This window comes from Cebus imitator, unplaced genomic scaffold, assembly GCF_001604975.1.
Source record: "Cebus imitator isolate Cc_AM_T3 unplaced genomic scaffold, Cebus_imitator-1.0 Scaffold320, whole genome shotgun sequence".
Classification (NCBI taxonomy): Eukaryota; Metazoa; Chordata; class Mammalia; order Primates; family Cebidae; genus Cebus; species Cebus imitator.
The window spans coordinates 2301318-2327471 of NW_016107635.1; the positions used below are offsets into that span (position 1 = coordinate 2301318).

Here is a 26154-nt window from a genome sequence, read left to right on the forward strand (position 1 = left end):
ATGTACCCACAGAAATTAAAAGATAAATAGGAAAAAAAGAGAGAAAATAAATACATAAATAAAACTTCGATATCACCCACCACTCTTCATTCCGCTCCATATTAAACTTTGCCCATAGATTCTAACATCTCTGACCTACTATGTAATACACTTATTTGTAATTATTATTATCTCTCTACTCATTAGAATACACACTCCACTTGAGTGAGAGGGACTGCTTTGTTCACTGTTGTAGTTTTCCTGCACAGAACAGTGCCTGGCAAAATGATAACCATCCCATACGTGTTTGGTGAATAAATAAATGAATGAATTACAGTCAACATCTGTGTAAAGTTGTAACATTTACAAGTTTGTAACGTTTACAAGTACATCTACATATGAGGCCTCATTTAACCCTCAGATAATATTATTAATTAGGCCATAGCGTTATTTTTGTAGTATAGTTTAAGGAAATTCAACTATGTTAAAAATTAGTCTCTCACACACACACGCACAAAATGATGACGCCAGAAAGTAAAAAGGATAATTAAATATTTTAAAATATAGCCTTCTGATATGATTTGGCTGTGTCCTCACCCAAATCTCATCTTGAATTGTAGTTCTCACAATCCTCATGTATCGTGGGAGGAATCTAGTGGGAGGTAATTCAGTCATGGGGTGGGGCAGTTATCCCCATTCTGCTTTCCTCATTATTGTGAGTGAGTTCTCATGAGATCCAATGGTTTTATAAGTGCCAGATATTTCCCCTGTTTGCACTTCTCCTTCTGCCAGCATGTGAAGAAGGACATGTCCACTTCTCCTTTTGTCATAATTGTAAGTTTCCTGAGGTCTTCCCAGTCCTGCATAACAGTGAGTCAATCAAACCTCTTTTTTTTTTTTAAAATAAACTTCCCTGTCTTGGATATTTCTTCATTGCAGTGTGAGAATGGGCTAATATACCTTTTCTATATTACACCATGCTGTTCCAGGGTCTGAATGGATAAGCATGGATTCGCTGGCCAAACTGGGGGAGTACAATGTCAGAACAAAGAGGGAAAACCCTGTTCCCTGCAATAAATTGTCCTTTGCCTATTTATTCATGACTAAATAGGCAAAGAGGATTTTTCTACCTCGGGAAAAAACAGTATTTACTGCAATAGGACTTCCCTTCAAATCTACTTGCTATGACTGTCCTTCTTGCTGTTGCTTAAGCTAGGATTCATGAATCCCCATAGAATGTAAGGATGTAGAAAAGTATAAGAACAGCCCCAGAATAATCACGAGACTTCTAATAAGAGAGTCACATTACTCAGTATGCAAAGGTGACAAATATTCTAAGATATGAGCTACATGTAAAAAATAAATGCAGCTATATTGTTCATGGATGTATTCATCAACTACTTACTACGTATCTACCCATGCATTCAATAACTGTGAGCATCATACAAGGCCTCCACGCTCATGGAGTTTATATTCTACTAGTAGAGGCAGATAATGAAGAGATGATAAATTCAAAGTAATTTTAAAAATAATGCAGGAAAGGTCATAGACATTTTGGTCTGGGGAGCAGATGGCACTGTGTAGGCTAATTACCTGTGAGGGTACACTCGCTCACCTCCTGTACTTCTGAAGAACATACTGAAATGTACAGGGCATTTGGGAGAAAATTAATGAGATGCACAGGGCAGTACTTAATGTGAGGAACTCACCATAGAGACAGGAATTAAGTCACCTGGAGCCACGAGAAAGCCAACCTTTTATGCTTTTGCTTAAAAGCAGCATTTTCTTTACTATATACCACAAGAGCATTGGGCCATGGCACATTAATGGATTCTGGACTGGTAATGGGTGTCCAAGGATAAAAGAGGGTTGAATGGGTCAAAAAGTTGGGAAACATTGAGTACTCTATCTCCTTTCATAGATACAAAATAAACATTAGTCTAATACATGTTCTAAAGAGTCCTCAGAAAATAAATCTCTTTTTCTCTGTTTAACTATTTGTTTCTTTTACTTACCTGAACAGATGACTTTTTCCTTCCTAGTACCAAATTGTTGTTGTACATAAGATACCACTAATTATAAGATGTACCATTACTTTATTTGCCACTAAGAAAAAAAACTCTGCCAATTATAATTGTACTATATTGCCAATTATGAGATACATTCCGATTTGAGAGGTGTTGACATGAAAAAAATGTGAAACTTAAAAACTTGTTGAGATGGTTGGATACAATGTGGTTTCATTTCTAGATATGTCAAGTTAATGGAACCGTTCTTCTCTGAGCCAGGCTATATTGTGATTTCTCACCCCTAGTGTTTTTATTTTTATTTTTTTAAAATCACTATGTAATGGAAATTGTAGAGATTGTGGCATAAACACAGCCTGCTGATCAACCAAATTTGTGTTCCTCTTCCACAGTATAGGATTGGTGCTGTGAAGTAGTGGTCACCATTAAGTGTGTGTATGTGTGTGTGTGTGTGTGTGTTTGTGTCTGTGTGTGTGTGTGTGTGTGTGTGTGTCTGTGTGTGTGTGTGTGTATTTAAGTTTTAGGTAGGGACAAGAGCCATGAAGCTTAGAAGATAGAGATCCTTTGCAACTAGATACTGTGTTGGGACTAGTTTTGGTCATATACAATGAGAGCAGAGATAATGCATGTCACTTCTGAGCAGAGGTAGTTAAGTACCTGATATCATCCTCTACTTTCTTCACATTCTGCAGTAAACTTGGAAGCTGTATGTTAAATATGAAAAAACAATGAAATAAAGGAAGCCTGGAACCAGGAATTGTACCTAGGGTACTCCAATCAGAAATATCCTCATTGAAAAGCCATACATGTATATATTAATCAGATATATTCTGTGTGCTGCTGTTAGAGATTTGTGGTGTTTTAAAATAACACTTTTGGATAGAGATTTCTACACTGTTTGCTAATGATTGCTGTAAATGATTGTTTTCTTGTTCATTTTAATATATAGTGACTGTTATTACCTGAATAGATTGTAAGCTTATTTGAATGCCATTAAACTCAGCCCACTGCCTCAAAAAAAAAAAAAAGAAATATCCTCATTAAATGCTTCATGAGCAAGGAAAACGTTTATTAAGTCACAATAAAATTTGGAAGTTTATACAACGACTAGTTTAACTTAACACTGGTCAGTTTTGTTCCTATTTCTTACAGCATATGTACTACCTGCCAAATAGTAGCAAACACTTCTTCCAGGTCCCTTGCAAAGATGGGATTCCTCCATTGACTGAACAATTATGGGTCCTGAGTTGAAGCTGCTTTGCATGAAGAATGTGGAAGATCAAGTGGTTTCTTACACCTTTGGCCAAACCTCTACCACTGTGCTTAAGTTGCAATTAATTCTGTACAACAAACACCCATGACACATGTTTACCTATGTAACACACTTGCTCACCCTGCACATGTACTTCTGGACATAAAATAAAAGTAAAAAAAGGATGTAATTATTATTCTACTGCAGTGGAAATTGCAGGCCCATGATGGTTATTAATCACGGCTATTTTACCTCATTATAACACTGCATCAGTAAGTCCTTCAGCATAAGCAAATAAGATCTGATAATTAAGGGGCTTACAGTTTCTAATTTGTATTTGACAAAGCCCTGCCTTTTGGAAGAGCAACATAGAACCTAGATATCTTTGATTAAGGTGGGTAAATGATTGTGTGTTAATCCCATTCATTTCCCATGAAAAGGAGATCTCTTTACAAGTCACTGCCAGGGATTCTTCAGTCACAGATAGGAAAAAATTCCAGGGAGACTTCTATAAAATACATGTATTAACATCTCAGAAAACATAGTTGAAAGGACTTCCCTGGGCCCTTTTTCTTAGGCCCTCGTCTTGACTGTCAAGAGGTTTCCTCACCAAATGATGGAAAGAAGGGGCATTTGTCTGTTACATGCTTCTGTTCCTCTATTCACGAAAGCACTGTGTCCTAGTAATGGGGTCTAGTTATGTCTGGCTTGAAATAACACACATATTTCTTTCTCATTCTTAGGGAATGGAGTGTTTCTGTATGTGTGTGTGTGTGATGTGGGTAGGCCAGGAGGTTTTTTGTCTAGGTAATACACAGTTTGAAATCATTATTAGCATGACGTGGAAATCGTATTTCTATTTTAGAAAGATGATTTTATCTGTAGGATGAAGAATCAATTGGAAGAGCTGATACATTGAAAGATGTGAATATAGACGTTGGGAGACTTCTTAATAGTATATTTTGCTAGTTTAGGCCATGGGATATGTTTAATAGTAATGCTAGTAGAAATGGTGACTGACATTTTGTAATTATTTTACAGATACAATTTCTAGAACTTGGTGGAACATTTTTTAAAATGTAGGTTTTATTATTCGGCTATGGTGAAAACAACAGATCAGAAGATGATGCCACTGGAAATATAATTTGTTGTTTACAGTTCTAAGAGGAGGGGCCATGCCACACCATGCAGGGCCACATGGGAAGCACCAGAGTCAGGAGGCAGAGGGAACAAGAGGAAATTACAGGCACAAGCTTTGATTGTTTTTTCTTCAGACAAGGCAAGGCAAGGCAGGATAGGCAGGGGTAGAATTGGCTAGTTTGAATAACCTCAGTGGGCTCTGGGTTATAGGGTATGTCTCTAGTTGTCTTGAACCTGGACCTGTGATGATTAGGGCTGAATAATGGTGTCTATTTGGGTGTAAGAGCCAGGTAGAGGAGGTGGTTCAGAGTAAGGGCTCTGGATTGGTTAGTGTGCATAAGAAAGACATGCTTCAGGGCAGATCCTTTGCTATCTTTAAGGACTGACTAGCCCTGGTAGGTGCAGTCTCTTCCCAGGTGCCAGAATATCAATAATACAGAAAATAAAAAAAAAATTAAGTTAATGCATATTTAGCATGAGAAATGAGAAAACAAGGGAAATAAAGTCAAAGATATTTCCACCTTGGATGACTATGTAGAAGTGAAACACCATTAACTTCCCAGGGAACTAAACTTGATTGAGCAACTATTCTGTGTCAGGCACCGTTCTAAGATCTTTACATAAATAGTCTAAATCCTCAGAGCGAAGCTTTAACATGGAGGTTGTTTTTATCTTAACTGTACTGGTGTCTTGATGGAGTCTACAAGAGTTTGTGCTCAGTCCACTACAAAATGATCCTTCACAGCTTGGTTTTTGACATGTTGGATTGGAAGTGCTTGGAAGATATTACAGTAGGACTGTGTAGGACACAGTACCCACAATATTCCCATTTTAAATCATGTTCTTATTTAACAGAAACTTACATTGCACCTGCTGCTTTCCAAACACTGTCCTAAAAGCTTCACAATGCCAGCTTATTTAATCCCATGATAATCCTTTGAGATACATACTATCATCCTCATTCTATCCACATTTTCAATCCTCATGATAGCTCTCATTTATGAGATGTAATGATGATACTCTAGGCTAGGAATTTTATGTGTTAGCTTCATTCAGTAATTGAAGACACATGTGATTATCTCCATTTTAAAGACCAGAAAACTAAAGGTTGTTAGGCTTGTGTCATTTGTATAATACCATTGTATAGCTTTATTTTCATATATTTTATAAATGTGAGCTTCTGCTGTGATTAAAAATGATTACCACATTTTGCAGACCCGAAAGTAATAATAAGTGTTGGCGAAGATGTGAAGAAATGAGAACACTTGTACACCACTTGTGGGAATGTAAAATGGTACAGATGCTGTGGAGAATAGTGTGGTGGTTGCTGAAGAAATTAAAAATAGCTTTACCATGTGATCCACCAATCTCACATCTGATTACATATCCGAAAGAATTGAAAGCAGGGACTCTAAGAGATACCTGTCAACCATGTTTTTAGCAGCATTATTCACAATAATTCACTATTCACAATAGCTAATATATGGTAACAAGGCAGTTGTCCACAAACAGACAAATGGATAAGCAAAATGTGGTATATACATACAATGGAATATTATTCAGCTTTAAAAAGGATGGATGCTTTGATCTATACTACCACAGAAATGAACTTTGAAGACATTATGCAAAGTGAGATAAGCCAGTGACAAAAAGGCACTTATTGTATCATTCTACTTAAGAGATACTTACAGACAAAAAGTAGTGTGTAGTTGTCAGGGGCTAGAGAATGGAGACATGGGGAGTTATTGCTTAATAAATAGTGGCGACGATTGTATAACAATAAGAATATAATTAATGCCACTGAATTGTACACATACAAATGGTTAACGTAAGGCCGGTTGCCTCCCCAGGAGGCCGGACACACCCACCTCTGCACTCAACACCTGACTCTGCACCAGGCACCAGGCTCTGCATTCGGCACCTAGCTCTGCCACATGGCTCCCCTAGAAGGCTCCAGCTAATGCAACCCTGGCCAGCTCTCTCACCGGAAAACCCACACAGCAACCTGCCAACCAATAGCAGCCTGCCCCATATCAATCCTGCTCCCCTGGACCCAATCGGAGCACCCAGCTGTTGCTTGGTCCTCCTAGCTATAAAAACCCCCACCCCAGGAAGTCAGTCAGTGCGACTTCTCTGTCCCCCTTTCCCAGGACCAGAGAACCTCTCCTGGGAGCTGAATAAACTGGCATTTAATTTTTTTATACTAGCCTCAGTTTCCTCATTTTAAACTCGGCCATAACCCTTACGGTTAAGATAAAAAGTTTTATGTTATGTGATTTTACCACAATAATGAAAATGGGAAAAAAAAAAAAAAGTGAAGCTTAGGAGTTTACGTGACTTGACCAATGCCTCAAGGCCATGAGTCATGCAGCCTGGATCTGAACTTCAGTATATTCGATTTTGAAATCCCAGACTTTTCCCAATCTTCTTGTACTTTTCAGCTGTGTTTCACTGGAGCTTTATTTTCAGTTTTGTGTGTGAGTTTCTTCACAAGAAGAGGTGGGCTGAATTGTGTTCCTGCAAAAACTTATATATCGAAGTCCTAACCCCTCTGCCTCAGATTATGGCTGTATATGGAGAGAGGGGCTTTAAAGAGGTATGTAAGATGGAATGAGGTCACTATGGTTGGCCCCAATCCAGCGGAACTGGTGTCCTTATAAGAAGGGGAGATTAGAATTCAGACGCACTTGGTGACACCTTGAGTTCAGACTGGAAGCCTCTAGAATTGTGAGAAAATAAATCTCTGTTGTTTAAGTCACCCAGTCTGTGGTACTTGGTTATGGCAGACCTAGCAAACTAATATAAGTGTTGTTTTTACAACTGAAACAAAACTGGAATATCACCATCATCCTAGAGATTTACCAGGGCTATTTTAACAGAATCTGACTGTTTTCCTAAAGCCACCACGCCTAGGCAGAGGTCAGATGACGTCCCGGGATAAAAGCCAACTAGCTGCCTCCTGCTGTTTCTTTAGCTACTGGTCTGCAGACATTTCCTTCTTCTTCTTCTAACTTCCTCTCCTGTGACAAAAGAGATAATTATTAGAGAAACAACAGTCCAGAATGCTAAGGTCGCCACTCTCACTTCCTCTCACCCTTTACCCAGCGCTGTTTTGAATACACCAATTGCTGTGGGGCACTGGCTCCAGGAAGAGAAGACACCAGTGCCTCAGAATCTCTGCCCGGTCAGACGGTGATAGCCAGCCACACGTTCACGGGGCCACTGCTGCTCACAGAAGCAGTGACCATGATGCCAGGATGATGCCTGTTTCATGCCTGGCTGGGGCTCTGATCCCAGCCATGGCCTTCCTCTCCTGTGTGAGACCAGAAAGCTGGGAGCCCTGCGTGGAGGTATGTGGCTGGCGTCAGCTCCTCTGAACTTTCCCTGGCTTCTGTCCAGAACTTCATACTGTGTGCCCTGGTTTGTTTATTTTTGCAAAAAAGAATTAAATTACCTTAAAGATTCAGGAAGCCACGGAGATCCACTAATTCATTGTTGGAGGGCACTAAAGGCAGCCAGTAGGTGGTTGTTCCATTTGCAACTTTTGAATGCTAACACGGGCTTAGATTACGTAGATCTGCTTAAGATCCCTGCTCTGCTACCTTGTGGCTGCTTGAAGAAATAAACCTCTCTGAGACGAGTTTTCACATTTATAAAAGAATTTTAATAATACCTTCTTCACTAGAGAGTAAGCAGATCGCTTCTGCGTCGTTTTTTCCCCACCGGTGGTCTTTACACAGAGCTTCAAGCAGGCATCCTGCCCCTTTCAATCTCAGGATGATGGCTTGTTTGTGACTCAAGAGAAAGAACTTTCTAGGTGGGTGTCAGACTTCTGTATGCAGTCACATACTTTAGTCCAGAGGATGAATAAAATAAGAGAATGGAAAAAGAAAGGAGAGAGAGAAGAAAAGAGCAATAGCGAACGAAGTATAATATCAGCTAATGCAACGGTTTCTTTCTTTGTGAAATACCAACCAGCTGATTGGTAACCTTATTCATGATGGGTCTCTTTTGATTTTCCCCTGCACAGACTTCACAGTTGCTTTAGAAACCCATTGTAGAGCCAAACAGCTAAGAAAATAATTTACAGTGAGGCAGGGTCAGATACTCAGGAGAAGCAAAGCCAGCTGCAGTCCTAAAGTTGAGAATATGGGAGAAAACAGAGTAATATTTAGAAAAGACTATTTCATTGTCTCCAAGTCCTCTGTTCCCACAATTCCCTGCCCATAGTCCTCCTTGTCTTCTTCTCTGTATCTCTCTGCTGTTAGGTTAGTGGGGATAGATTCTCCAATCAGGATCACCCTGAGAGAAAACCAGAGTCAATCTTGACTCCTTCTTTTACCCGTGTGCCTTTCCCTGTCAGTCCCTGAAGTCTCTCCGTCCCTGCCCATCCCCTTAGTGCCACTGTAAGGCAGTCCTTCATTTCCCCTGGTGCTGACTTCTACACAGTGACTGCTTTCCTGATTCCAATCTTCTTCCTTTAATTCATTCTGCACGTTTTTGTTTGTTATGTATTTGCATTTGTTATTATTTTTCCTTAGGCTTCGATCTAAGAAATTGCTCTCTTTAGAAACTTTTAGTAACTCTTTATTGTCATTAGAACAGTTTTCTACCACAGGGCCTTTGTACAGGCTATTTCTTCTACCTAGAATGCCAGATCAGTGCTATCTAATAGCAATATTATGTGAACCACATATGTACTTTTGAAGTTTTTAGTAGCCTCATTGAAAAAAAGGTAAAGTGAATTTAATTTTGATAATATTTTTATTTAACTTAGCAAATTCAAAATAATGTTTAAAATTTTAATATATATTTACCTATTACTGATATTTTACATTCCTTGTTAGGTACTAAGTCTGAAATTTAGCAGGTAGTTTTACATTTACTTCACATCTCAATTTAGACTGTTTACATTTCTTGTGTTTGATAACTGTGTATGGCTAGTGACTACCATATGGGTCAGTGCAGCTCTAGTCATTTCATGGTTAATCACTCCATTCAGATTTCTGCTTAAATGTCTCCTCCTCAGCGCAGTCTTCCTTGATTGCCCCATGTAGAGCTCCCCAACCCTCACTTACTTGCCTTATCCCCTTATAATGCTTACTTTTTTTTTCTAGAGCACAACATTTTATATTTTTGTTTGTTTCTTTTCTCTCTCTATTTTGAAATGGAATCTGTAAGGAGGCAGGATCATGCTGGTTTTATTTATCACTATATTCCCAGCACACAGTAGCCACTAAATTTATATGTGATAGATGATTGAAATAATTACTGCAGGACAAACTCTGAAGCTCTCCGGATCTGGCTTGCCCTCTGACTTAGGTTTCACCACTCTCACCACTCACCAGCTAATCTGAGTTTGTTTTCCACTCCTTCTGTGCTCACATTGTCCTCTCCTTACGACATGTTTTTCTTCCCCTTTCCGCATATCTAAGCCTGACTCATCTTTCAAGACCTACTTTAAAATCTTCCTCATAATCCAGACTTGATCTCTGCTTTCTCTGAACCACAGGACATATTTTCTAAACCTATTGTATGGCCGCTCTAGACAGTGTTAGCTTTGCTCCTATCTAAACGCTTACTCTAGACTGTGAGTCCACTGAAATCTGGAGCCACAGCATATTTTTCTTTGTAATGCCCACAGGGCTTGGCAGAAAATGCCTACAATTTGGACTTAAGTAAACTCTCATTTAATCAGTTATTCAATCAGTTATTCATTTATTCAGCAGATATTTATTGAGCATCAACCATTTGCCAGACACCATTCTGGGTGCTGGAGACAAAGCAGGGGGCAAAACCATCAAAACTTGCGATGGAGTACAGGAGATGAACAATACAATGGGAACAACCACACAGACAACATAATGTTAGATGCTGATACATCCTGTGAACGGGAATAAAAGAGGGCAAGGAAAGGCTGTGTGGCACTGTTCTGTTTCTATTAAACATTGGTTTTGAGGCTCCTATGGCATGTAATATTTAAGCAGACATGTCAGTGAAGACCTGCATGTTTGAACTCTTGACTTTGTGCATATAACTTCATATCTTTGAATTTCTCATCTTTAAAATTTTCCTCATCTTTAAAATGCTTATTTGAAGATTAAGTGAAAGTACATAAGATATAAGAGATTAATAATGTATAATAATGATTAATGTTAACATCTATTGATCATTAATACTGTAGTGGGCTTCTAAATAAGCTCTTTAAATACCTTATCTCATTTAATCCTTCAAATAGATTCTATTTGTTTAAACAACAGAAAACTACAATTAGCTGGCTTCAGCAAGGAATTTTGTTGGAGGAAATGAGAGAGTTCAGAAATTAGATGGGAGTGTTAGAGAATTAGGCTTACAAAGAATGTGGGAAAGTAGACTAGAAAGCACCATAAGAACAAAGACAGCATAAAACTCTTTACCTTATTTGCTGGGTTCCACCATGGGAATCCATGGACTCTAAAGATTTCCCTCTATTTCTATATCACTCTGCTCAAGGCTCAGTGAGCCAAGAAAAAGAACGCAGTTGTCAAAATCCAGACTATGATTAAGGAAGGTCTGGACATCTTGACTGTCAGATAGTCTCCCCAAGGTGCTATATAATGTGGGATATTTAGAATGATACTGGATATTTTATTTTTTAATTTCCAACTTTTATTTTAAATTCAGGAGTACCTGTGCTGAGCACACAGGTTTGTTACATAGGTAAATGAGGGCCATGGGGATTTACTGCCAGATCATGAAAATATGGAACACGTCATGAATTTGTGTGTCATCTTTGTGCAGGGGTCATGCTAATCTTCTCTGTATCATTCCAATTTTAGTATATGTGCTACTGCAGGGAGCACGCTATTGGATATTTTGTTACCTACATTTGACATACGATGAAACGAGGCTCACTGAGGGTGTTTTGCTGTCATTGTTGAGTTTTATTGTATATTTTTAAATTGATTTAATTTTCATTTTTAAGGATAAAAACTTTCTCCTTTTTCTGCTGAGAACAAGACCCACTTAACAGAAACATAAATAGTGGTTTACATAACTAGAACTCTTTTGACATTAGAAAATCTTGGCATTTGATCTTCTTCTTATTATTATTATTATTACACTTTAAGTTCTGGGGTACATGTGCAGATCGTGCAGGTTTGTTACGTAGACATACATGTGCCATGGTGGTTTGCTGCATCTATCCCACTGCCCCGCTGTCATCTACATTAGGTATTTCTCCTAATATTATCCCTCCCCAATTCCCCCACCCCTTGCTATCCCTCCCCTAGCCACCTCCCACCACCCCGACATGCCCTGGGTGTTTTAGTTTTTTAAAAGATGTTGCCCTAAACCACACAAAAGAGCTGGCATGAAACCCAGAGCTTTCAGATCCTGGAGCCTCAGCCCTTTACCCCCTGATTCCATTGCTTCTTGCCAAATGCTGCCATTTTATCACAGAGGTTAGAATTCTGAGCACAGAATAGGTGCTCTTTACTTTCTAATCTAGAGTTAGACATTTTATAAGTATGAATTGAGTGAATGGATGGACGGATGGATTGAAGGATGGACGGACGGATGGATGGATGGATGGATAAAAAAAAGGTGACTGGATTTTGTGCTTGCACAAGAAGAGCCCCCCTCCCCGACTGAGTCTCTAGTCTAAAAGAGGGGAGTTGGCAGAGCATGCAGTAAAGACTTTTCATTTTATGTGTAATCATTGCAGGTGGTTCCTAACATTACTTATCAATGCATGGAACTGAATTTCTACAAAATCCCCGACAACATCCCCTTCTCAACCAAGAACCTGGACCTGAGCTTTAACCCCCTGAGGCATTTAGGCAGCCATAGCTTCTTCAATTTCCCAGAACTGCAGGTGCTGGATTTATCCAGGTAATGAATGCACTTTTACGTACTGCACAAGGTGAGATGTTCTTTCTCCTATAATTTCATTATTGGACCAGAAAGCTTGGTTGGTGGAGTCTTCTCTGCGTTCACGTATTCATTCATTCACACATTAGATGTCTTATTAGCTACAAAACCTTGAGCAAGCCACCTCTGTTCTCCAGGTCTCAGTTTTATCATCCGAGAAATAGGCAGTTGGCCAAGACAGTTTCTAAGGACAATTCTAATTTTAGCCTTTCTTCTAAGACAGGAGAGAAAATTAGCTTAAATTATTTTATAAGCAGCTATTTATTGACTGCTTGCTATATGTTGTACACTCTGCAAGGAAACAGGCATATATTAATATATAGCACACAGCCCCCATTTTTAAGGAGGCATATCTTCTTGAAAGAGTTAATACCTTAAAGTCCTGGATATGGTGCTGAGTATACAGTATATATTCAACAAATTTTAATTCTGAGTTTTTGGATCTTGAAGCTAATATAAAGATAGTGATATATAATAATAGGTGATATGCTATGTTTAAAGTAGAGGTTACAAATTGTGTTGTTCAGAAGAGGGGCCTTCTCTGTGGTGGGTAGTCAAGAAAGATTTCATGAACTGCATAAGATTCAAATAATGTCTAGAATATTAAAAGTAGAGTTGCGGATAGGGAATTAGAAAAAGACAAGTAACCCAAGGAGAAAGATGTCAAAATCAAAGGAAAACATCTGCTATGGGTAGGGAATAGTGGCTAAGCTTTTCTTTTCTGATGCAGGGAAATATATCATTTGTTGTGGCAGATGAAATTGTTATTATGACATTTTAGGGGAACCAAATTCTAAAAGGGTTTTCACCATCGTCATGGGCCTTATTTGCAAATTGAACTAGGTAAGGGACTATGTTCTCTGCAATAGTTTGTAAAACATTTTATATATTACTTATTATAGAAATTCTTGATAAAGACTAAGGCCACAGTATGAAAATCTCTTTTAGAGCAGATATTTCTGTAGAAGAATGAACATATGATCTATTATACTCTAATTTGGATATAGATAAAATATAACAAATGGGTAATGGAACAATTCAAAGGCAGTGGCATAGTGCATAGAGCCCTGTGGGAGTCAGAAGACCTGAGCCAAGTTTACCCCCAATATTTATAACATGTAACCTTAGGCATATTACTTCATCCCCCTCTGATCAATGGAAATGATGAAACTTATCCTGCTGGATTAAATGTGATAATAAATATTAACATGCTGTATATATTAAAAATTTTATGAATTATATTTTATAAGCATAAAATATTATTATTAAAGAATTTCATTAGCTTTTAAAATAATTTCAACTTTTATTTTAGATTCAGGGGTTTACATGGTTACGTTGTGTAATGCTGAGGTGTAGGGTACAGTTGATCCCATCACTCAGGTAGTGAACATAGTGCCTAATAGTGAGCTTTCCAACCCTTGCTGCTTTTTCTCTGTCCCCTCTATAGTAATCCCCAGGGTCTATTGTTGCCATCTGTATGTCCATGTGTACTCCATGTTTAGCTCTTATTTGTAAAGTGAGAACACGTGGCATTTGGCTTTCTGTTCCTTTGTTAATTTGCTTTGGATAATGGCCACCAGCTGCATCTATGTCATTGTGTTCTACATTTCAGTTTTCTGTGTGAAAATTTTGTCAAGTACTCTATTAAGGTAGACCACCTCTCCCTTTTCTTCAAACAAGAAGTAGTTTTTCATCAAACAATGTCTCTTATATAATTCATCTTCATCTTCAATCCACCAGATACCTAAGAAACTTGCCCCAGAAACCTTAAATATGTTCTTACACAGAGTCTGGCTTCCCTTCTGGTTAGCCCATAGGAGATTCTGAATTAGGGCAAGCAAAAATAGTTGCACAATAGACATCCTTTGCCTTTTCATACAGCATTCACATACAGTAACTCAACTAGTCTTGTAAGAATGCTTTATGATATTTAATTTATATACATATAATATATATATATATATATATATTTCTTTTTATAGATGAGGAAACTGAAGCTTGAAGAATTCCATTGACTTATTTACATAATCATAGCTTGTTAGCCACAGATCAGAGATTTAAGTTCACATCTCCAGTATCTAAGTTAAATGTTCTCTTTCTCTTAATACTCTGCTTCTCTAAAGTGATTATCACTGATGTAATGACATAGAGACACAGCAAGATCCTTTCATTCTTGTCTGATGTAAAGAGCAATGCAGAGATAAAATAATAGGCTGTAAAATCATATAATTGAAAAAAAGAATTTAAAAAATGATCAGGTTCAGCTGTTTCATTTGAAAATGTGATAACTAAAACCCAGAGAGGAAAAGAGGTACTCAGGATCACACAGTAGGAAAGGACTGCAGAGACAACAGACTCAAGCTCTTTTGTCCCCTCTTCCAGTATTCTTTCTACTGCATTGCCTATTCTTTATCTAGTTACCAATAAATAGCGAAAGCTTGGACCACATTGCTTTTATTATTTAGGAAACTGCTGAAGGAGCTATAACAGGTGGGGAGTATTGTAAATACAATTAAGGCTGGATTAAGAAATAACTTATTTGTACATTGTAACTGACAAGCACCTGCAATGCTAAAAGGAATTTATCATTGGCTTACTGTTTGCTGGCTGTATAAAAGCCTTGTCTCTAGGACATGTCTATGAACATTGTATGTAGCATGGCTTCCATTTCTCTTGGGATAAAACTCAAAACTCTTCATCTTATTAGTAAACTTCTGCCTAATTGGAAACCTTTCTCCACAACTCCACATTGTACACTCCAATTTCGTCTGTAATCCAACCATGGGAGCTATTTGTCATGATTTTTGCATGTGTCATTTTTGTTGTCAATCTTGGGACTTTTGTGTCTGCTGTTTTCATCTCCTTTTATGTTAACTTCTACGAATCTTTCAATTTTCAACTTAAGTGTTCTCAGAGAAGCCTACTTTGATCTCTTGGTCCACAACAGTTATCTGGAGGTGAACTCTCATAGCACATAGTTTTCCGTTTCTTCCAAACAACTCACTCCTAAAACCTGTTACAAGCATGTACCTGTTGTAAGAATGACTTTCAAACATTTCACTATCATGCATGCACAACTTTTTATAAACATTAAGAGTATCTGTGACACTTATGTGTAATTTTTTTATATCTTTGAAATTGATATTTACTATTTATCATGGCTAACAACTAACAACTATCCTTATTATCTGTATCAATAAGATGTATGATCACAATTTTGTATGACAGAAAATGGCTAAACTTGATCCAAGGCCATTGCATACTTTATCAACCACATGATCCTTATATATCTCAATTATTGATCTTTAGCTGATTTCCTTCACATGGGTTTTCTCTTCTGCTTATCATGTATACATAACATGACAAAAAGAGCCTACCATTGCAGCAGGTATGATAATACCTCAATCTGTGGGGCTTCTTATTTGCTCATGCCATTATCATCTGTCCTGCTCGATGTCTATGCACAATCATATGACCTATCACATCTGTATGAAGAGCTGGATGACTAGGATTAATATTCTATTTTAGGTTCCTATTCAGCAGAAATATTTTTAATCTGTGTCTTTTTTTTCCTGTAGGTGTGAAATCCACACAATTGAAGATGGTGCATATCAGAGCCTAAGCCACCTCTCCACCTTAATATTGACAGGAAATCCTATCCAGAATTTAGCCCTGGGAGCCTTTTCTGGACTATCAAGTTTACAGAAACTGGTAGCTGTGGAGACACATCTGTTATCGCTAGAAAGCTTCCCCATTGGACATCTCAAAACGTTGAAGGACCTTAATGTGGCTCACAATCTAATCCAATCTTTCAAATTACCTGAGTATTTTTCTAATCTGACCAATCTAGAGCACTTGGACCTTTCTAGTAACAATATCCAAAATATTTATTGCAAAGACTTGCAGGTTCTACATCAAATGCCGCTACTCAATCTCTCTTTAGACCTGTCCCTGAACCCTATAAACTTTATTCAGCCAGGTGCATTTAAAGAAATTAGGCTCCGTAAGCTGACTTTGAGAAATAATTTTGATAGTTTAAATGTAATGAAAACTTGCATTCACGGTCTGGCTGGGTTAGAAGTCCATCGTTTGGTTCTAGGAGAATTTAGAAATGAAAGAAATATTGAAGATTTTGACAAATCTGCTCTGGAGGGCCTGTGCAATTTGACCATCAAAGAATTCCGATTAGCATACTTAGACAACTTTCCAGGTGATATTATTGACTTATTTAATTGTTTGGTAAATGTTTCTTCATTTTCCCTGTTGAGTGTGTATATTAAAAGAGTAGAAGACTTTTCTTATAATTTCAGATGGCAACATTTAGAATTAGTTAACTGTATATTTCAACAGTTTCCTCCACTGAAACTCAAATCTCTCAAAAGGCTTACTTTCACTAAAAACAAAGGTAGGAATCATTTTGCAGAAGTTGATCTGCCAAGCCTTGAGTTTCTAGATCTCAGTAGAAATGGCTTGAGTTTCAAAGGTTGCTGTTCTCAATCTGATTTTGGGACGACCAGCCTAAAGTATTTAGATCTGAGCTTCAATGATGTTATTACCATGAGTTCAAACTTCTTAGGCTTAGAACAACTAGAACACTTGGATTTCCAGCATTCCAATTTGAAACAAATGAGTGAGTTTTCAGTATTTCTATCACTCAGAAACCTCATGTACCTTGACATTTCTCATACTCACACCAGAGTTGCTTTCAATGGCATCTTTAATGGCTTGTTCAGTCTCAAAGTCTTGAAAATGGCTGGAAATTCTTTCCAGCAAAACTTCCTTGCAGATATCTTCACAGATCTGAATAACTTGATATTCCTGGACCTTTCTGAGTGTCAACTGGAGCAGTTGTCTCCAACAGCATTTGACTCACTTCCCAGACTTCAGATACTAAATATGAGCCACAACAAGTTCTTTGCATTGGATACATTTCCTTATAAGCATCTCTACTCCCTCCACGTTCTGGATTACAGTCTCAATCACATAGGGACTTCCAAAAATCAGGAACTACAGCATTTTCCAAGTAGTCTAGCTTTCTTAAATCTTACTCAAAATGACTTTGCTTGTACTTGTGAACACCAGAGTTTCCTGCAGTGGATCAAGGACCAGAGGCGGCTATTGGTGGAAGTTGAACGAATGGAATGCGCAACACCTTTAAATAGGAAGGGCATACCTGTGCTGAGTTTGAATATCACCTGTCAGATGAGTAAGACCATCATTGGTGTGTCAGTGCTCAGTGTGCTTGTGGTATCTGTTGTAGCAGTTCTGGTCTATAAGTTCTATTTTCACCTGATGCTTCTTGCTGGCTGCATAAAGTATGGTAGAGGTGAAAACACCTATGATGCCTTTGTTATCTACTCAAGCCAGGATGAGGACTGGGTAAGGAATGAACTAGTAAAGAATTTAGAAGAAGGGGTGCCTCCCTTTCAGCTCTGCCTTCACTACAGAGACTTTATTCCCGGTGTGGCCATTGCTGCCAACATCATCCATGAAGGTTTCCATAAAAGCCGAAAGGTGATTGTTGTGGTATCCCAGCACTTCATCCAGAGCCGCTGGTGTATCTTTGAATATGAGATTGCTCAGACCTGGCAGTTTCTGAGCAGTCGTGCTGGTATCATCTTCATTGTCCTGCAGAAGGTGGAGAAGTCCCTGCTCAGGCAGCAGGTGGAGCTGTACCGCCTTCTCAGCAGGAACACCTACCTGGAGTGGGAGGACAGTGTCCTGGGGAGGCATATCTTCTGGAGGCGACTCAGAAAAGCCCTGCTGAATGGTAGACCATGGAGTCCAGAAGGAACAGTGGGTGCAGGATGCGATTAGCAAGAAGCAGTAACTATCTGAAGAGGGAAAAAACAAAAAACAACTTCTGAGGCATTTCTTGCCCAGCTGGGCCCAACGCTTGTTAAGTTAACAAGTATTAAATGCTGCCTCATGCCAAGCATTATGCTAAGGACAAGTAATTGTATGGCTCACAAGATACATGGGAATGCAAATCTCATGGCACCTCCAGTGCAGACGGAATAAATGCTAGACTAAAATTCAGAGTGTTCCAGGTGGGCATTTCAACCAAGTCAGCCAAGGAACCCATGACAGAGAAAGTCATTTCAACTCTTACCTCATCAAGTTGAATAAGGACAGAGAAAACAGAAAGAGGCATTGTTCTCCTGAGTCTTTTGAATGGAAATTACATTATATATTATGTAGTAGCCATCATAAAACCATTTTGGTAGTTTTGACTGACTGAACTGGGTGTTCACTTTTTCCTTTTCCATTGAATTTAAATTCTACTTGATGACTCATTGGGCTCCTGATGCAAGATGCACCTTCCATTTTAAGTCAGTTTCCTTACAGAGGTTAAAGTTTAGTGACTAATTCCTAAGGAGACCTAATTAACACATGCTCACAATCATCCTGGTCATTCTTGAGAATGCTCTGTTTTTTAACTAACAACCCCTGATGTATTTTTATTTTTATATATCCAGTTTTTATTTTTTAATGTCTTTAAGCCAATATCATAAATAAGGTTGTTCAGGATGTGCTTCAAATATCCATATTTATTTAACCACCATTTTTTAAGGAAGTACGTACACTCTGTCACTTTGTCACTCAATGTCATTCCAAAGTTAATGCCTCTTAAGTTATGACTGTCATGAAAGCAGCGTTGAAATAATTTGTATAACGGTACTTTTTTTAAACAGGGAAAGAAAATTTCCACTTCCTGGTCATATCATGGACAATTTGGGCAAGGAAGGAAGTGGGATGACCTCAGGAGGTCACCTTTTCTTGATTCCAGAAACATATGGGCTTATATACTTGGGGTGGCCCCATAAAATGAGTTGCAGCAGAATTTTTTTTTCAGAACAATTGATGTTTAATGGACCTCTGAATCTCTTCAGGGAGAATGGAGGGCTGGGATCCCTCCCCTGCACCTCCTTACTGCCAGGAGAACTACTTGAGATGGGATTCAATGCAGGGAGTACATACATTGTTGCTTCTTGTTGGGCACTGCTCCCTGACCACATTTTGGGAAGAGTGGATGCTATCATTGAGAAAACAATGTGCCTGAGATTAATGGGGTTCATTCATATAAAGGGAGTTCCCAGAAAAAAATGTTCATTCATTCTCCCCAGAAACAGAATATTCAAGAAAAGGACAATGAGGACATCATCAGGAAAATGAAAATAAAAACCGCAATGAGATATCACCTTATACCAGGTAGAACGACTGCTATAAAAATAAAGGGTCATCAAGGATATAGAGAAATTGGAACCCTTCTACATTGTTGGAGGGAATGTAAAATGATGTGCCCATTATGAAAAACACTATGGAGGTTTCTAAAAAATTAAAAATAAAACTACTCTATGATCCAGCAATCTCACTTCTGTGTATATACCCAAAATAATTGAAATCAAAATTTCAAGAAAATATTTACACACCCATGTTCATTGCAGCCCTTTTCACAATCACTGTTTCCAAAGTTATGGAAACAACCCAAATGCCCATTGAAAAATAAATGGACAAAGAAAATGTGCACAAACATATAATGGGATCTTATTCAGCCTATAAAAAAGGGGGAATCCTGCCATTTATGACACTATGGATAAACTTGGAGGTCATCATGCTATGTAAAATAAGCAAGTAACAGAAAGACAAATACTGCCTGATTTCACTTACATGAGGTACTAAAATAGTCAAACCCATAGAAGCAGTGAATAGAACAGTGGTTCTTAGGGAAAAAGAGGAAGGGAGAAATGAGGAAATAGGGAGTTGTCTAATTGGTATAAAATTATAGTATGCAAGATGAATTAGCTCTGAAGATCAGCTGTATAGCAGAGTTCCTATAATGAATAATACTGTATTATGCACTTAAAATTTTGCTAAGAGGGTAGATCTCATGAAGTATATTTACCATATGTACTTTTGGTGATACACGGTATACATTACCATATAGTTGGTATATATTTCCATTACAAAAGGAAACTTTTGGAGGTGACAGATATATTTATCACCTTGATCATGGTGATGGTTTCACAGGGATATGACTATGTCTAAACACATCAAATTGTATATATTAAATATATGGAGTTTTGTAATATCAACTATATCTGAATGAAACTATAAAAAAGGAAAGACAACAAAACTCAGTTGTCAAAACTGGAACTATGAGAACACTCAGAAGTGATTTTTTACAGAGTGTGTCAGAGTGTGTTTGGTTTGAGCATGTCTAGGGTGATTGAACACCCCTGGATGTGTTTCTATGTCTCATGTACTAGTGAAAGAGAATGTATGCATTTGCACAACATATACCTTTGAACAACATATACCTGTGTGTCCCGATCAGGGTTGTGTGTCCCTATCAGGGTTGTGTGTATTTGGAAGTGTGTGTGTCTGTGTGACCATATCTGTATAGAGGAGAGTGTGATTATACTTCTTGAAGAATAAATGCATTTGAAGTAGATGTCTATGGCTGTTTGAGATGGGTTCCCTACTCTTGTGGTGCTTGTACAGTAGTCTCACCTTATCCCTTATCCTTGGTGGCTATGTTCTCAGACCCCAAGTGGATCTTTGAGACCCCAGATAGTACCAAACCCCATATATGCATTACTTTTTCCTATACATAAATACCTAAGGTAAAGTTCATTTTATGAATTAGGCACAGTAAGAGATTAACAACAACAAATGATAAGTTGAATATAACAATGTATTATGATAAAAGTTATGTGAATGTGATCTCTCTCTCTTGCTGCCTCTCTCAAAACATTGTACCGTACTCTCCTATTTTCAGACCATGACTGACCATGAGTAACTGAAACCTGGGAAAGTGAAACTGTGGGTAAGGAAGGAACTAACATACATACATGTATCATTGTTTATCTATAGATGTATGCATCAGTTTCTAAGTATGCTTGAAAACGTGTGATTTTGTGTGTCTGTGCTACATTTAAGTGCAGTTCTATTCATATTTGAATGTGAATTATGTATATTCATATTTGAATATGAATTATGTATATGTGTTTATTTAAGCAAATATACAAGGCTCTGAGAAGGAAGATCAACATACAACTTGGAATATTTCCTACATACAAGGCTGACATTGGCCTACTTCCTGTCAGTTCCCTCTCCCAGATGGAAATTCTAGACATGGCAGGTGAGGTGGACAAGAAGGGAAAGAAATTATATGCATAGAACAGAAGGAGAAGAAAGAGTAAAGTCATGCCTCAGATAGCCTCTTTGTAGCCCTTTAAACCCTCTGGATTTAAGAGGGATGAAGGGTAGAATAAGGAGAGATTAAAGCCAATTATAATGCCTTAAATTTGTGTGATACAGCTTGAAACATATTCACACAACTATAATCATATTTAAATATCTTACTAGCTGAGTGAGGTAGCAAATGAATAATTACTTTTTCCATATGATTGATGGGAAAGCTGAAGTTCAATGGAGTAAATTTGTCAGTAGGCCACAGAGTAGGAAAGTGACAAAACTGAGCCTAGGCCCCCAGTTCACTCAAGGACACTTTTATTATTCCACACCCAATTGCTTCATGCTTAAAGTTGGCAAAACAGGAAGTGAAACTCCTGCAGTTCTCTGTGTGGTTGACACTAGTCAAGGGTTTCTCAACTGAAACCGGGAATCATTAAGCCAATACATATGCATATATGTTATACACACCAAATGATTTATTTATAATCCTCTTTCCACAAAGGAATTGAAGGAGCTTCAAACAAAGGATGCATAAACAATAGAGATAATCAACAATAAGTAGAAAATCTGGACATAGAACAAAAAGAGGAGAGAAAGACACTGAGAATGAGCATTAACACAGCGTTTCCCTGTTTCTGGTGTTTTGGACAGTGTGCCTTTTGGAGAAAGCAAAAACTCAAATTCACTACTTATCAACCATGTGCCTTGGGCTACGCTTCTCTGAGAGTCTGCTTAGCTCAAATGTAAAATGAGAAAAGAAGTATTATTTTGTAAGGTTGTTCTAAAGGTTGAAAATAATGTATTATGTTCAATACAGGGACACTGTCCTTACGGATGAGTACTCCTCTAAGACTTGATAAAGAGGGTACAGGGAGGTCTTCTCAGTAACAGCACTAAAGTAATTGCTGTTTTCCCAGCCTGTGGAACCACAGAAATTACTGTAGCTAAAATTAGGCATTTCTTTCTGACTCAGTCTCTACTCATGGGATTGTCAGAACCCACCCTCCTTCTGGACTCTATAAACTTTTCAGAAAGTTTATAGAAAGTTCATCAGCAGGCTCCTAGAGAGGCTTAAATGAACTCGTGCAAAGTTTGACAGTGAACTGTCTGGGAGAGTGAAAACCAGTCTAAGGCAGTGTATCCATCTACTTGTGTGACTGCGTGAAAGTCACTCAAGGGTTTTGAGGCTCAGGTCTTAATACACCAAATGGAGGAAATAATACCTTGTTAGCAGACCTTACTTGGTTAAAACAATAATGTTGATAGTTGCAATAGTTACATTTAATTGATCAATTGTTTTCTGCAAGGACTTTATCTGTGCTATCTCATTTAGTTTGTCACATCAATGAATTAGGAGGATATTAAAGTATTTCCAATTTACAAATGAGGAGTCTGAGTCTGGGAGTCATTCTATCATGTGTCCAGTGTCACTTGCTCATTAGTGGCAGCAGGGAGATTAGGATCTAAGTCCACTTCACTGCGGATACAGGGCTTCTAAATACTGTTCTATGCCAATAGCACCCTGCTCTCACAAAATGCATAAAACCTCCTATCTCAACATTATAATTTTGACTGATATTAAACAAAGAAATGTATTATTATTATTATTACTTGCCTTTATTTATATTACAGCCATAAGAGCAGGAAAAAATCAATCAAAGATTTATGAGATTAAAGATTTTTAACAGTGAACAAATCAGGCTTTTCTTTGAACAACATGCTTAGGGTTGTTCTATCATGTCTATTGTTGATCTGACTTCCTGATGGGCATCACAGACTTGTGATTAAACACAGAGGCTATGGGGTAAGTTCCAAAAGCTTAGGACTTTCCAGATGGTTGGAATAAGATCACACACTCTGACTGCCCTTATGGAGATCACTGAACTTTTCAACTCAAAGTAAAATCTGTGGAGTAAGTGGTTGATCAAAAGGAACCAACTATATTGAGCACCATAGGTGAGCATCTGATTGTTGCTGCTACCTTGTGAGTTAGAGGCTGCTCTTCTCATTTCAGAAATGTGAAAAAAGAAGCCCAGAGAGGACGAGTAACTTGCCATAGGTCACACAGCTTGTATTAATCACAATAACACTTGCTACACCTTCTGTATTTTTTTTAAGTTGCCAAGATTTTAGTGCATGCCTGGCACTGTTTTCTTTGTATATTACTTCATTTAATTGTTAAAATGACATTCTGATGCAGGTATTTGTAGCTTCGTCATTCCACAGATGAAGAAACTGAAATAAAAGGACTGAGTTGTTCAATTGGAAGGAGCAGAACCAGGGTATGAACTTGGGTTGGCCTGATTCTTGGGGCTGCAGTCTTTCCATCACGTAATCGCTTGCTGTGATGTCCTGGCTACTCTGACGGGGCGGTTAGTGGAAGTGAATGGAGACTAATTTAGACAAGGTCAGTAACTCCCATGCCATCTAGAAATTAAAAGTTTAAAAGGCAGAGTCTGCAACTCTCCTTGATTTCTACAGAAATAAAGATGATCCCTCCTGTGACAGTGCTAAGTGACAATTCTGAGTGTAAATGTGCTTTTTGGCACAAATTGTCCTGTCCTAATAGCCTTGATTATAATTATAAAATAATGGGTTTCTGAAAGGCTGCAAGCAGTTCTGGGAATGGCAATAAGGGTTTAGAAATGACATGATGTTTATAAGAGAAGTGTTTTGTTGAAAATTAAACTCACGTTTAGGAGAAAGGATTGTGTTGTATGCTCCTAGGAAACTATCTCACTATGTAATTAAATCAAAACCAGCCAGTTGCCAATTTGAATTTTGGCTCATACTAACAATACCCCATTTTCCATGGGCAAAGCAAGGCAGGACTGACCTGAAGCAACTCAACCTGACTCTATCCACATCCACCCCAGGATCTTTCTTGTCCCTCTGTCTTCCTAGGTCTTGGTCAGGAGATGCTAGTGCATGACCCTTCTTCCTGGGACTCACCTTGCCTTCCCTTTAGATTCTTTCTGGGAAGCATTTTCAGCTCCCCAGAAAGGAATACACACTCTTTCTATTTATGGGATTCCCTGGGAGACACTATGTAAAAATAGAGTTAAAAAAAAAAAAAACTGTTAAAAAAAAGACAACTTTATGCTGTCACTATTCTGACTTCATTCTTTTTTAGATGGATGGCAAAGGCTCTCTTCAAGGTTAGAAAAGTATTTTCTTCTCTTTATATTAATTTTTATAGATTTGGAGAGTGCAAGTGCAATTTTGTTACATGAATATATTGCATAATTGTTTAGTCCGGGCTGTTAGGGTAACCATCAACTAAACAGTGTACTTTGTACCCATTAGGTAACTTCTCCTTCCTTACCCCCTTCCTACCTTTCTGTGTCTTCAATGTCTATTATTTCACTATCCAGGTTCATGTATACACATTATTAAGTTCCCACCCATAAGTGAGAACATGGATGGAACTGGAGCAAAGTATTTTCTATCCCAAGACCTGTTCCTAGATCTTGTGTCTCTAGGTCACTTGCTCTCTCCCTTATAGCTTTCCTATCTTCTAGCCTCTTTTTGCAACCTTCATTTTTACCCTAAAGAATTTCAGGGAATCTACAGCTCATTTTCTTTCAATTATTACAATGGAAATAATATATGAAGATGACCAAGTTGACCAAGTTCCAAACTCTCGCTTTAAAACAAATGCTTGGCTTAAGAATCGTTTAAGGATTTTGATTCTATTATCTATGTGTCTATGTATCTATGTACTAATTATCTATCTTTATGATTCTTATTGCTAGAAATTCTGGTTCAATATCAGAGGTTGGGCCTAAGGAATTTATATTTTAAAATATTCCCCAAGTAATTTTCATGCACAGACAGATTTGAAAATTAGTGTTATAATGGAAAATGGAGACTAATAACCCACATTTAATATGGTTATTGGTTTTGTTCTTGAGATTTATTGCTAAGATTCATGATAGCCAAGGCAAGGACAACAGAATGGAATATGTAATCATTCTTATTAAAAAATAAAGGCATCTCCTTGGTCAGATCATGTTTTTTTCTTTTACACTGTATAGTTGACTCTTCTCAATCCCATCAGATCAGACTCTTAGGGATGCTAGAGTTTGCCTGTTTGATGTTGAGCTCACTATATCCATTTAGATGTTGTGTTCTAGCAATCGTTTAGTTCTCCTAGTTTCTACCTACCATGTTGCCAATTTCTCTTCTTTATCATCCTGGGTAGCTGGGACCCCACATAAATGTATGCCCGAAAAATGTCATGATCTTCTCTAAACTCTCCGAGTTATCTGTTGTCAATGTGATTTTTTTTCCAGTCCAAAATATATCAAAGTAAAATTTAACTCCACTTTTGCTAAGTAATCAGCTTGCCATGAGTATTACGATTCCAAAAATTACTTTCCCTGAAAAACACAGAATCTCCTTGCAGAGACTTGCTTGGCCACTGTGAGTCTTCCCAGAAACTCCTTTTTCCTTATCATTGAGGGGAATTGGAATAGTGATCACTGAGGGTTGAAATTCGGTAGTTTTGGCCTTTAAGCTGAGATCCTGAGTCTTCTGAAGGGTCTAACACTCCCCAGTGAAAAATACCTGCTGTCAAAATTTTCCTGCTTGCAAAGAGCACTTTTGAAATTAGTGGCAAGGGATGAATCTCTGGCTAGTGCT

The 26154-nt window shown here is 38.0% G+C and overlaps 1 protein-coding gene and 1 non-coding gene across 4 annotated transcripts; one reads left to right on the forward strand and one right to left on the reverse strand.

The window, feature by feature from the left end:
- The first annotated feature begins 7352 nt into the window (after nucleotides 1-7352).
- TLR4 (toll like receptor 4) lies at nucleotides 7353-24159 on the forward strand. Of its 3 annotated transcripts, none has more exons than XM_037729860.1 (3): nucleotides 7366-8215; nucleotides 12104-12270; nucleotides 15888-24159. In XM_037729860.1, the coding sequence occupies exons 2-3, from the start codon at nucleotides 12131-12133 to the stop codon at nucleotides 18124-18126; spliced, it is 2379 nt and encodes a 792-aa protein (XP_037585788.1). In that variant the 5' UTR covers nucleotides 7366-8215; nucleotides 12104-12130; the 3' UTR covers nucleotides 18127-24159. The 3 variants fall into 3 exon arrangements, with proteins under 3 accessions (XP_017359801.1, XP_037585788.1, XP_017359799.1); XM_017504310.2 differs by having other exon boundaries at nucleotides 7366-7748; XM_017504312.2 differs by lacking the exon at nucleotides 12104-12270 and having other exon boundaries at nucleotides 7353-7748.
- LOC119467711 lies at nucleotides 11134-11240 on the reverse strand. Its single transcript, XR_005196303.1, has one exon. It is a non-coding gene; the product is annotated as a U6 spliceosomal RNA (small nuclear RNA).
- Nucleotides 24160-26154: the final 1995 nt, after the last annotated feature.